The sequence below is a fragment of the Coregonus clupeaformis genome, chromosome 12, assembly GCF_020615455.1.
Source record: "Coregonus clupeaformis isolate EN_2021a chromosome 12, ASM2061545v1, whole genome shotgun sequence".
Lineage (NCBI taxonomy): Eukaryota > Metazoa > Chordata > Actinopteri > Salmoniformes > Salmonidae > Coregonus > Coregonus clupeaformis.
Window position 1 is genome coordinate 12,490,269 of NC_059203.1, and position 12,744 is coordinate 12,503,012.

The 12,744-nt window shown below is 44.1% G+C and overlaps 1 protein-coding gene across 1 annotated transcript in view; it reads left to right on the top strand.

Annotated features, from left to right (window-relative positions):
• LOC121577705 (multiple epidermal growth factor-like domains protein 6) overlaps positions 1-12,744 on the top strand; it is a 96,035-nt gene that overhangs the window by 15,782 nt on the left and 67,509 nt on the right. Inside the window, exon 2 of the mRNA XM_045224101.1 lies at positions 4,593-4,700. Coding sequence (XP_045080036.1) covers positions 4,593-4,700 — 108 coding nt within the window. The remainder of the gene's footprint in view (positions 1-4,592; positions 4,701-12,744) is intronic.

Consider the following 12,744-nt stretch of genomic DNA (forward strand, 5'->3'; position numbering starts at 1 on the left):
GGCTTGAAGCGCTGACCATCATTATATGTTGTGAATTTTAATGTGTTTAGGCTATTACTAGCATCATAACTTCAATGAATTACTAAATTATATACGAGAACGTTATTAACCGGTTCTCAAGATTTGAAAATAACGGTTCTGTTCCGGAACACTAGCGATCACTTTATTTCCCTGGGCTGGTTCTGTTCCTCAAAATGTTTTGTTATTTTCTGGTTTTTGGTTCTGTTCCCTTAACCAGTTCCAACCCCTGATTGCCACCCCTCCCACCTCAGCGCAAGCGAGCTGATGTTAGACAGGTAAATTGCCGAAAATGACAGTGCGCCAGTTTTTACATGACGAAATTGCAAACTGACGTGCGTTTCACACTTGAGCCTCCTTAGCGCCAGCTGAAAATAGAGCCCTGTGTCTCTGTGGAAGCAGCTAATCCCCTCAGACAAGGTGTCTTTGTAACAGAGTGAAGGCAATCACAGAGACAGATGAGAGTGAGTCTTATGCCGTTCGCCACGTTGCACGGCAAGTTAAGGAATTATTTCAAGGGAGATTAAGCAATGTAAGGGTCAGGGAGTGGGCAGCAGGGGCGGACCAGAAATGCCCTCCCTGGTTAGCTGCCAAAAAGTCCATGTCTACCATTTATGGAGGGGGAAAAAGACAATCCCCTTGTTTGCCACTTGTGGCATATTGAAAACTTCAGGGTTGTTTGACCCCTTGTTTCCTTGCTAGTGGTTTTCTCAGGTCATTAAGGAAGTGGCTACTTGTTAAACATAAAATGTTGTTGTTTCCTATAGTCATGTAATTTTGCTCTCAGCACCTCACAGCCTGGTCAGAACTGCAGTAATGCTACTGTACACTCTACTGTAGATACAGCAGAACATTGTGTGGGGACATGGAAGTCACTTTACGATTAGATTACATGGATAAATAGTCATTGATTTTGGTCAGGATAGCATTGTCAGATGTTGCTCAAAATAGTTGTACTGTATCTGTGAATACAAAGCTGTATCTGTTGGTTATTGGCGCAGTGTTGGGTATTGGTTGAGTGAGTGCTGAGGAGGTCATGTTGTTGACTGCTGGTCCCAGACCCAGAGCTGACGAGGTGTCTGAGCACAGGGCCAGGAGGACGTCAAGATGTTTAGACTTTGCCTCACACCCTGGGGATTCTTCTGGAACTGTTGATAGAGAGGATTGAAATGATTCTGGCCTCCCTGTGTCCTTCTAGCCCTCGCTTCTTTTTCATCTTCTCTTTCTGGCAAAGACATATATCATTTCTCCTCAGTGACATGGCTCAGGCACGTTTGAACTGAAGTGAGACCTCACAGCAGGTTCTCACCCGGTCTGCTGAGCCAGCCTCTCACTAACTTGCATTGCTAGGGATTACTGTACTTCCAATGGAGATAGGTGACAGAACCATCTGTTTTCTTTAGATGAATTGCTCTATTTTCCCATTTTCCCATCTCTGTCTCCTCTCCTGCTGATGTCACCCACCTGTGGGATGTGAGTGAGATGAATGGCTGTTCATTATGAAGCTGTCCAGCATTGAGAGGAGCTGCTGTTGCCATGCCAGACGGCAGCTACAGTGAGGGAAAAAAGTATTTGATCCCCTGCTGATTTTGTACGTTTGCCCACTGACATAGAAATTATCAGTCTATAATTTTAATGGTAAGTTTATTTGAACAGTGAGAGACAGAATAACAACAAAAAAATCCAGAAAAACCCATGTCAAAAATATTATAAATTGATTTGCATTTTAATGTGGGAAATAAGTATTTGACCCCCTCTCAATCAGAAAGATTTCTGGCTCCCGGGTGTCTTTTATACAGGTAACGAGCTGAGATTAGGAGCACACTCTTAAAGGGAGTGCTCCTAATCTCAGCTTGTTACCTGTATAAAAGACACCTGTACACAGAAGCAATCAATCAATCAGATTCCAAACTCTCCACCATGGCCAAGACCAAAGAGCTCTCCAAGGATGTCAGGGACAAGATTGTAGACCTACACAAGGCTGGAATGGGCTACAAGACCATCGCCAAGCAGCTTGGTGAGAAGGTGACAACAGTTGGTGCGATTATTCGCAAATGGAAGAAACACAAAAGAACTGTCAATCTCCCTCGGCCTGGGGCTCCATGCAAGATCTCACCTCGTGGAGTTGAGATAATGTGGAGATAATGAGAACGGTGAGGAATCAGCCCAGAACTACACGGGAGGATCTTGTCAATGATCTCAAGGCAGCTGGGACCATAGATACCAAGAAAACAATTGCTAACACACTACGCCGTGAAGGACTGAAATCCTGCAGCGCCCGCAAGGTTCCCCCTGCTCAAGAAAGCACATATACAGGCCCGTCTGAAGTTTGCCTTTGAACATCTGAATGATTCAGAGGAGAACTGGGTGAAAGTGTTGTGGTCAGATGAGACCAAAATCGAGCTCTTTGGCATCAACTCAACTCGCCGTGTTTGGAGGAGGAGGAATGCTGCCTATGACCCCAAGAACACCATCCCCACCGTCAAACATGGAGGTGGAAACATTATGCTTTGGGGGTGTTTTTCTGCTAAGGGGACAGGACAACTTCACCGCATCAAAGGGACGATGGACGGGCCATGTATCGTCAAATCTTGGGTGAGAACCTCCTTCCCTCAGCCAGGGCATTGAAAATGGGTCGTGGATGGGTATTCCAGCATGACAATGACCCAAAACACACGGCCAAGGCAACAAAGGAGTGGCTCAAGAAGAAGCACATTAAGGTCCTGGAGTGGCCTAGCCAGTCTCCAGACCTTAATCCCATAGAAAATCTGTGGAGGGAGCTGAAGGTTCGAGTTGCCAAACGTCAGCCTCGAAACCTTAATGACTTGGAGAAGATCTGCAAAGAGGAGTGGAACAAAATCCCTCCTGAGAGGTGTGCAAACCTGGTGGCCAACTACAAGAAACGTCTGACCTCTGTGATTGCCAACAAGGGTTTTTCCAACAAGTACTAAGACATGTTTTGCAGAGGGGTCAAATACTTATTTCCCTCATTAAAATGCAAATCAATTTATAACATTTTTGACATGCGTATTTCTGGATTTTTTTGTTGTTATTCTGTCTCTCACTGTTCAAATAAACCTACCATTAAAATTATAGACTGATCATTTCTTTGTCAGTGGGCAAACGTAAAAAATCAGCAGGGGATCAAATACTTTTTTCCCTCACTGTATAGCTAGAGAAACCATCTGTCGAGATCACAACATCCTCAGACATATTGGACATATCCTTAGGCAGAATGTTGAAAGGGAAAATCATTTGTTTTTAATCATTTTTCGAGGAAGGTATTTATAGACTGCCAAACCCTTTTCTCCTTTTTGTTGTAGTTTTTTTTTTTTACTTGTGTATCTTGTCAATAATTTGTATTGCTCATGTTGAACTGTGCACCACCTCTGATCTTTGATTGGCATGTCGTTACTTCTAATAACGGGCTCATATATGGCCTCAAAACGGAGAGGGAGTGTGAATTGGTCATCCAGCTGCCAGTTGGATTAGATGAGCAATGTAATGCATTTTGGCAGACGCTACATCTCTACACCTGAAGAGGGATTGGAGGAGAGTGGGCATTCCTGCCATGATTAGGTGGTCTGTACATCTCCTCTGTCTGAGCCTAATTCCTGCCCGTGCCAATATGGGTGTAAGCAAACACAAGCGTCAATCCTCTGGTCTTCTAAGACTACACCCTGCTTAACACATCCACACACACACACACACACACACACACACACACACACACACACACACACACACACACACACACTAGCTTGGAGGTGAAGGAGAGATAGGATGTGAGTTATGTGAGTGTATAGAATGCGATGCCTACACCTCTGTGCTGGATTAACATGGCTCGGCTACCCAGTGGTTTGGGGTGTTTGCTTATTCCCCCTTAGATTCCACAAATTTCACACGTCTTAATGAGAGAAGGATTTAACCAGATGGGGCATTCTCTCTCCTAGATTGATTCACCCTGTGGCTCTCTGCCTCATCTCACACTAATAGTACTGGATGCATGATCTTTGCCTGTGTGGAGACATGGGCCATATGTTCAGTTCTAGGGCAGATCGCTATGTGACCTCACTATTGGTTCCAGTTTTGATAGATGGTCATATGGTATTACATAAGAACACTCTTGGGTAAGATCCTTACACATGCCAGTGAGAGAGAGATGGGGGTGGGGGGTTGACTACTGTATGTCCTTTAGCAGAGATGTAGCTTGTTTCTCTCACTCAGGGATAAACCATCCCAGCTGATTCATTTCCCCCCAAAAAAACATTAAGATGAAAGGTTTTTCACCTGGCAATGTGCCTGACAGCCACCCTCCTTCTTAAAGGTTGCCAACTGGTGGAGGGAGCCCTTTTAGTGTGGTTTGTGTAACATCAGGAGCATCAAGGTCCCTTTGCAATCAGGTGTTAACAGAGCGCTGACGACGCCCTGATAGAATGAGGTCAAACTGTCCCGGACTTCAAATGTTGACATCCTGTGACAGCAGCCAGGTGTTTCTGCTCCTCTCATCTCTTCTCCTCTTTCTTTCTCTCTGTCTCTCACCCCGTCCATCCCGTCCCGGTGCCGTTCCCCAGCGGTGTGCAGCTACAGCGTGTGCTTCAATGGGGGCCAGTGTCGACAGGGCTCCAGCTCCCAGCTCTGTGACTGTCCTGCTGGCTTCAATGGGCCCAGTTGCCAGTATGGTGAGTACAGCACTATCTGTTTAAAGTAGTTCCTACAGTATGTCCTGCTGTTCCTGCCTGTCTGTGTCCGTATGTATCTCTGGCCCCCCTCCATCTACTTCCATTGTACAAGCCCTGTTGAACTTATTCTACCTTCTCACTAGCAGAGAACTATAATAACAGTACCTCACACTGTGAATGAATAGGCATTAGTCAGTAGAGCAGACAGCTTATGAGTAGGGTAAACTAAAAATTATTCAAGGTTGATAAATCGATTGAAACAGAGAGCAGTTTGTCAGTTGATGAAAAACATATTTCTGGTTATTTTACCACAGATACATTTTATTATATCATCCCAATCTCTTTGCATTCTCACTGAACTCAACTTGAGTGATCACATTTCCCTACGAATGAATGGGAATCTCCTCACATCAACAGTTGCCATGAGCCCAATAATGTTATCAGCAGCAGTTGTGGAAGTCAAGCTGTCGAAGCAGTGCGTTAGAGTGGAGGATGTTGTTGTTGTTCTGGTAACTACACACGACAGGAAATTCCTTCAAGTGCTTGCCGTTCACCAGAGTTGCTTGTCTCTCATACAGTCCAGGGCTTCTCAGACACCCTAGATTGGTGGCCGACATCGGCGTCCCCCAAGTTAAAAGGTACAGGAAGTGCAGAACAATAGGAGTCCCCTTTATGAAGTGCCCTAACAAGATCCAGCCCAGTCTGTCTGGGATCTCAGCGCTCTCTTACATGATGTTAAACACGCCAACAACAGATGACAAGCACACAGGGCTTTCCTCTGTAGGGGCAGGTCCAGTGCTGATATACTTACTGCAAGCTGTCTGTGATGGCTGATCTGATAGTTTTCATCGGTCTGTCTGCTTGAGCTGGCTTAATCATTAAGGGAACACACATTCTCAATGAGGTGCTGAGCACAGCTGGAGACCATTAGGTGGGTGCTGTCTCAGATTCCTCCTCAAGGCTGAGAGGAACTGAGGTGGTCTGTGGAATATACAGTGCACACACATGCACGCACAGTATTCAAAGTCCATTGAGATATGCTGCCTGGTAGGAGTAAGATGACCTATCAAAGGTCTTTGTTAAGGGTCCAGGGTTAACATCCTACATAGTGATAACTGGTCACAGATAGATTGTATCTAAAGAACAGTGAAAAGTCCCAGTATAGCATGGACATCTATGTGCTTTGATGTGGTTGTTCAATGTGAGAGGAGATACAGGCCTTCTGTGATCCTCACTGTAGCTTCTCATCAGTTAGCCAGACCTGGACTCTGACATCCCAGAGGGCTGTGGTGAGAACGCATACCTTTCTGACAGACATTATGCATTATGGGATGAAGCGTGGCGGCGAGGACCCAGCCCTCCTCCGGTCCTGCTCCCTTCATCCCAGGGCTCTCACTCCACAGTCACCTGACAGAGAAAGGAGAGCCTGCTGCTGAAGACCTGACTCCTTTGTGAAAAGGATCCTGGAAAAGGCAGACAATCCAAATCCCATCTTTCAACCTGCTCTGTCTCTTTGTTTGATCAAGCTATTCTGCGCTCAGCCGTGTTCTGTGATTTCACTGGAATACACTCACTGCTTAGTGTCTCTCCTTTCTCTGTGATGGCCAGACGTTTTTTTTTTTACTCTTCAGCTCTGAGAACAAGGTTGCAGACTGTGAGGGGCCCTCAGAAGACTGGAGAGTGTGTACTTTGTGTGTTGGATATATGAATAAATGGCTAGCCTGGTGTGAAGCAGCGTGTCGCTCGCCTTGCCCATGCTGATCTGTCTTTTGAAGGACAGAGAGGGGTTACACATCAGGAAAAGATAAACTCAGGCCATTCACAGAGACTCACTGCTGCTCTCTCTCTGTTTAACATCAGAGGAGACGCCATCAGCTAGCTATCCCCCCTCCAGCTCCCCTTCCTCACACACGTAAAGACTTGCCGCCATTGTTCAGGGTGGTGAGTGATAGCTATCGTCAATGGGCACCCAGGGGCCTACTGTAGCTGGTGGACAGTTATGCAGAAGACCCCTGTCCTTCTATTAGGCTATTATATAGTGGTGGTTATATTACATTTACGAAATTTAGCAGACGCTCTTATCCAGAGCAACATACAGTTGTTTTTTTATACTGGCCCCCCGTGGGAATCGAACCCACATGCTCTATCAACTGAGCTACATCCCTGCCGGCCATTCCCTCCCCTACCCTGGACGACGCTGGGCCAAATGTGCGCCGCCCATGAGTCTCCCGGTCGCGGCCGGCTGCGACAGAGCCTGGATTCGAACCAGGATCTCTAGTGGCACAGTTAGCACTGCGATGCAGTGCCTTAGACCACTGCGCCACTCAGGAGTACATATTGACATGTGATTGGCACTGAATGTACAGCTGGCCTAGGTGCGTGCGCCACGATTGGTTCTGGCTGACCTAAAGCAACCCCTACAGTGGCAGGAGTTCTATATGAAGAGTTTATTTCCAAAATGCTATATATCCATTTTCAGAAATGTTGGTAAATTAGCTTTTATTGTTTAAAGAACTTATGAAAGAGATTGGTGTATTGTTTTCTCTATCTAATCATGGCATGGGGTTGTTTAATGACATACAGTGGGGAGAACAAGTATTTGATACACTGCCGATTTTGCAGGTTTTCCTACTTACAAAGCATGTAGAGGTCTGTCATTTTTATCATAGGTACACTTCAACGGTGAGAGACGGAATCTAAAACAAAAATCCAGAAAATCACATTGTATGATTTTTAAGTAATTAATTTGCATTTTATTGCATGACATAAGTATTTGATACATCAGAAAAGCAGAACTTAATATTTGGTACAGAAACCTTTGTTTGCAATTACAGAGATCATACGTTTCCTGTAGGTCTTGACCAGGTTTGCACACACTGCAGCAGGGATTTTGGCCCACTCCTCCATACAGACCTTCCCCAGATCCTTCAGGTTTCGGGGCTGTCGCTGGGCAATACGGACTTTCAGCTCCCTCCAAAGATTTTCTATTGGGTTCAGGTCTGTAGACTGGCTAGGCCACTCCAGGACCTTGAGATGCTTCTTACGGAGCCACTCCTTAGTTGCCCTGGCTGTGTGTTTCGGGTCGTTGTCATGCTGGAAGACCCAGCCACGACCCATCTTCAATGCTCTTACTGAGGGAAGGAGGTTGTTGGCCAAGATCTCGCGATACATGGCCCCATCCATCCTCCCCTCAATACGGTGCAGTCGTCATGTCCCCTTTGCAGAAAAGCATCCCCAAAGAATGATGTTTCCACCTCCATGCTTCACGGTTGGGATGGTGTTCTTGAGGTTGTGCTCATCCTTCTTCTTCCTCCAAACACAGCGAGTGGAGTTTAGACCAAAAAGCTCTATTTTTGTCTCATCAGACCACATGACATTCTCCCATTCCTCCTCTGGATCATCCAGATGGTCATTGGCAAACTTCAGACGGGCCTGGACATGCGCTGGCTTGAGCAGGGGGACCTTGCGTGCGCTGCAGGATTTTAATCCATGACGGCGTAGTGCGTTACTAATGGTTTTCTTTGAGACTGTGGTCCCAGCTCTCTTCAGGTCATTGACCAGGTCCTGCCATGTAGTTCTGGGCTGATCCCTCACCTTCCTCATGATCATTGATGCCCCACGAGGTGAGATGTTGCATGGAGCCCCAGACCGAGGGTGATTGACCGTCATCTTGAACTTCTTCCATTTTCTAATAATTGCGCCAACAGTTGTTGCCTTCTCACCAAGCTGCTTGCCTATTGTCCTGTAGCCCATCCCAGCCTTGTGCAGGTCTACAATTTTATCTCTGATGTCCTTACACAGCTCTCTGGTCTTGGCTATTGTGGAGAGGTTGGAGTCTGTTTGATTGAGTGTGTGGACAGGTGTCTTTGTAAGTAGGAAAACCTGCATAATCGGCAGTGTATCAAATACTTGTTCTCCCCACTGTACATGTATTTGTTGGAAATCTATCACTTGGTTTCATTTCAGAGAGACAAATAAACATGTTTTGTTGCAAAACACTATATATCCACCTCTCTCAGAGAAATAAGTAGTACTGATAGGTTTTAAACCGTCAAATGTGACAAATAACTACATTTTTCATAAATAACTTGACTAATTATACATTTGTGACATCAATATTTAAAAAAAAAACTTTTATAAAATGAATCAATACAGTAATATTAGATCTATATGTAGAATATTTACATTTGACATTTGTCATTTAGCAGATGCTCTTATCCAGAGCAACTTACTGTTAGTGCATTCATCTTAAGATAGCTAGGTGAGACAAGCACATATCACAGTCAAATATACAGGATGCGAACATTCCATTCCAGCTAAACAATTGATATATAGCATTTCATAACAAATGTTCCCCCCACATTCTGAAAGTTTTATTTACATTTTACATTTTAGTCATTTAGCAGACGCTCTTATCCAGAGCGACTTACAGTTAGTGAGTGCATACATTATTATATATATTTTATTCATACTGACCCCCCATGGGAATCGAACCCACAACCCTGGCGTTGCAAACGCCATGCTCTACCAACTGAGCTACATCCCTGCCGGCCATTCCCTCCCCTACCCTGGACAACGCTGGGCCAATTGTGCGCCGCCCCATGGAATGTGATACAAAACAGTTAACGGTGTGCTTTAGGACCATGCGGACGCCTCCGAGCGGTCGGGTAAGCTGTTTAGAGTGTTTATCCGACTGGATTAAAAAATATATATAGTAATTATGTCCCCCCCACTTCTAAAACCAAAGTTGCGCCCCTGGTGGATACTATCCTGTGTCCTGTTTGCAGGCTGTTATTATGATTCCAGTTTCTGTTGTGGTGATCATGCTTTCTCAGAACTGTCAGACTGGTGCACTTTGTCGTGTCGTCACATGTTCACACATAAGCCAAGAAACGTTGTTGCGGGATACAAGTGCTGTGTTGCCTGATGCATACCAACACATTGTACTGAGATTCACTCATCGTTTATTTACTGTGGTCTCTTCCTCTCAGCTTTTTGTCTGTGCATTCTTTCCTTTGGCGTGCGATGGTGTGCGGTGGGATGTGATTCTCTGTTGCCCGTTGCGTTGATGTGGTTCCTCTGTGTTTGTCAGTGTTGTGTGTGTTTCTGTATTGAGGGGACTAATTAGTAATGTTCAACTCTCAGTACAAGTCTGCTGTGACAGATGTTTGTTTTGCAGTTCCAGTTCCATTGTCCTTCAGTATTCATTTAGCATTGCTTAATGTACATGTTTAGTGTACAATTACTATGATGAATGTCATCACCCACTGCCACAGGGCAATCCATTATAAGTTTCTCTTTTTTTGTGTGTGTGTGAAATACACATTTATTTTTTTATATGTCCTGTGGCAGTGGGTGATGACATTCATCATAGTCATTTTTACACTAAACATGTACATTAAGCACATATCTTTATTTATACATCCATTGGTACCACATAATGCTATCATAAACATTACCTGTCGTAACCATTTCTGATGGTTTACATCAGGGGTGGAAAACGGTTCAGGGAACAGAACCGAAAACTGAAAAATAACATAATTTTTTTAGGAACGGAAACAGAACCGGGAACGAAAGTGATCTCTAGTGTTCCGTAACGGAACCGTCTTAACTCTTGAGAACCGGTAATGTAATTTTTTGTTCCAAAGATATCCTAATGAAGTTATGATGCTAGTAATACACTAAACACATTCCAATTCACATCATGTAATGAAGCTTAGCACTTCAAGCCAAGCCTCCTCCATGTCCACCCCTCTCTCTTGCTTTCTCTCCACCCTTGACATTTCAGTACTGGCTCTGAAGCAGCATGTATACATGCTGTCTCTGTGTAGTCTGGAGTAGCTAGGGAAAGGGGTCTGCCTGTTCTGCTCGGAGAAGATGGGGGAGGAGCAGACGGGCCGAGAACGGAGAGGATAAATAAACGCAAGGATATCAAAAGATAGCAGTGGCAGCTGTACAGATAACTCATCCAAAGGGTATCGACTTCTCAAACACGGCAGAAAGCTTAAACAATATGATGCCCAGTCACCTTATTAATTCAGTAGCTTACTTAGATAACTAGCAAGTTAAACTTAGGGGTCGCGTTAACGCAGAATTCATTTTTTACGCAGGAAAAAAAGATAAAACGCATCAATATCTTGCTACGTTTTGTAAACGCAGATCTAAAATGCTTCTGTTGCACTTCTCGACTTGGATGAGAATTCACTAACAGGCATTCTATCAGCAGACAGCACTCTGACTGATGTGTAGCTACTTTTCTCTGGTACTTTCCTCGGTGTAGCCAGCCTACCTTTCTCTGGTAAAATTCAAGATTAACTTTAAGAAAAACATTAGGAAATGTAGCTGGCTACATTCTTTTTATGATAAACATTAGAAATATGATGGCCATGTATCGTTTTTGCAAGATACCTTGCTTTTTCATTGTAAGCTCATTTACTTGTGTGGCTGCCAGCAAAATAGCGTTGCTATGAAAATTAAGCTATTTTCTGCCGAATGTGTTGGACTAATGTATTTTCCATGAAGGAAAACTATAGTTGCACGTCCCTGATCACTCTATTGAAGCAAAAATACACTGTTGACTTTCAATATAAAACGCGACCCCTGTCAATACACAGCTGGACTCACCTGCTCGCGCTTTCACCCATTGTGCTATTTACAAACAAACACGTGACTGGCTCAACTGTTCTGGGGAACTATGGTAAACTTCATAATTTAAAAAACAGGTTGATTTTGTGGGTAAAAAAAATCACGAAAATGAACTATATGATTCTTTACTTTTTTGGGGTTCGAACCAGTTCAGAACTTTATTATACTCGTTGGAATGGAACTAAATAAATAGAGGTTCTGCTCGGAACAGAACGATTGGAAAATAATTTTGATTCCAACCCCTGGTTTACATCACTTTTTGACCGGCCAGCTAGATTAACTAAATTCTTGCATGTGAAACCACCATTTGCCTCAATAATCAAGTATTTACCTAGTTTTGTCATACATAAACCGTTGGCCATAAAATGTCAGCTGAAATTATTAACTAAATCTTTAGGCAGTCCCCTAAGCCCTATATCCCCTGTGGGACTGTGTCAGTTGGTGCTATGTGTGTCTGTGTGTGTGTATAATATATATATATATATATATATATATATATATTCTGCCAAGCCTGTCAACGCCAGGCAAGTGGTGCCCTCTGCGATACATATAGAGCTTCTAGGGCTTTCAGACTCCTGGCAGACATCTTAATCAGAGCCAACATCTGGCCTCTGAACACACAGTAATGCTCTGTGTCCTATAAAAACACTATCAGACTTCAACTGCCTTTTAAGTGCTACTTAAGCTGCCATTCACTGATGTGAATGGTAACATTAGAGTCATCTAGAAAACTCAAAATACACTGAGTGTACAAAACATTAGGAACACTTCCCTAATATATATTCGGAACAGCCTCAATTCGTCGGGGCATGGACTCTACAAGGTGTCGAAAGCGCTCCACAGGGATGCTGGCCCATGTTGCTTCCCACAGTTGTGTCAAGTTAGCTGGATGTCCTTTGGGTGGTGGACCATTCTTGATACACACGGGAAACTGTTGAGCGTAAAAAAAAACAGCAACGTTTCAGTTCTTGAAACACTCAAACCGGTGCGCCTGGCACCTACTACCATACCCGTTCAAAGGTACTTTAATATTTTGTCTTGCCCATTCACCCTCTGAATGTCACACAAACAAAATCCAAACACAATCCACAAATTCCTTCTTTAACCTGTCTCCTCCCCTTCATCTACACTGATTGAAGTGGATTTAACAGGTGACATCAATCAGTGATTATAGCTTTCACCTGGATTCACCTGGACAGTCTATGTCATGGAAAGAGCAGGTGATCCTAATGTTTGTACACTCAGTGTATGTCAGTGTTTTTAATAGGAAAAGTGTATACTGTGATGCTGACGTGGAGGGGATTCAAAGGGGATAGACACATAGTGGTGAAGAGGAGAATTGGCTCAAAGAATCAACCAATAGGAGCCAACATACTATCTAGAGCTCCATATCACACGA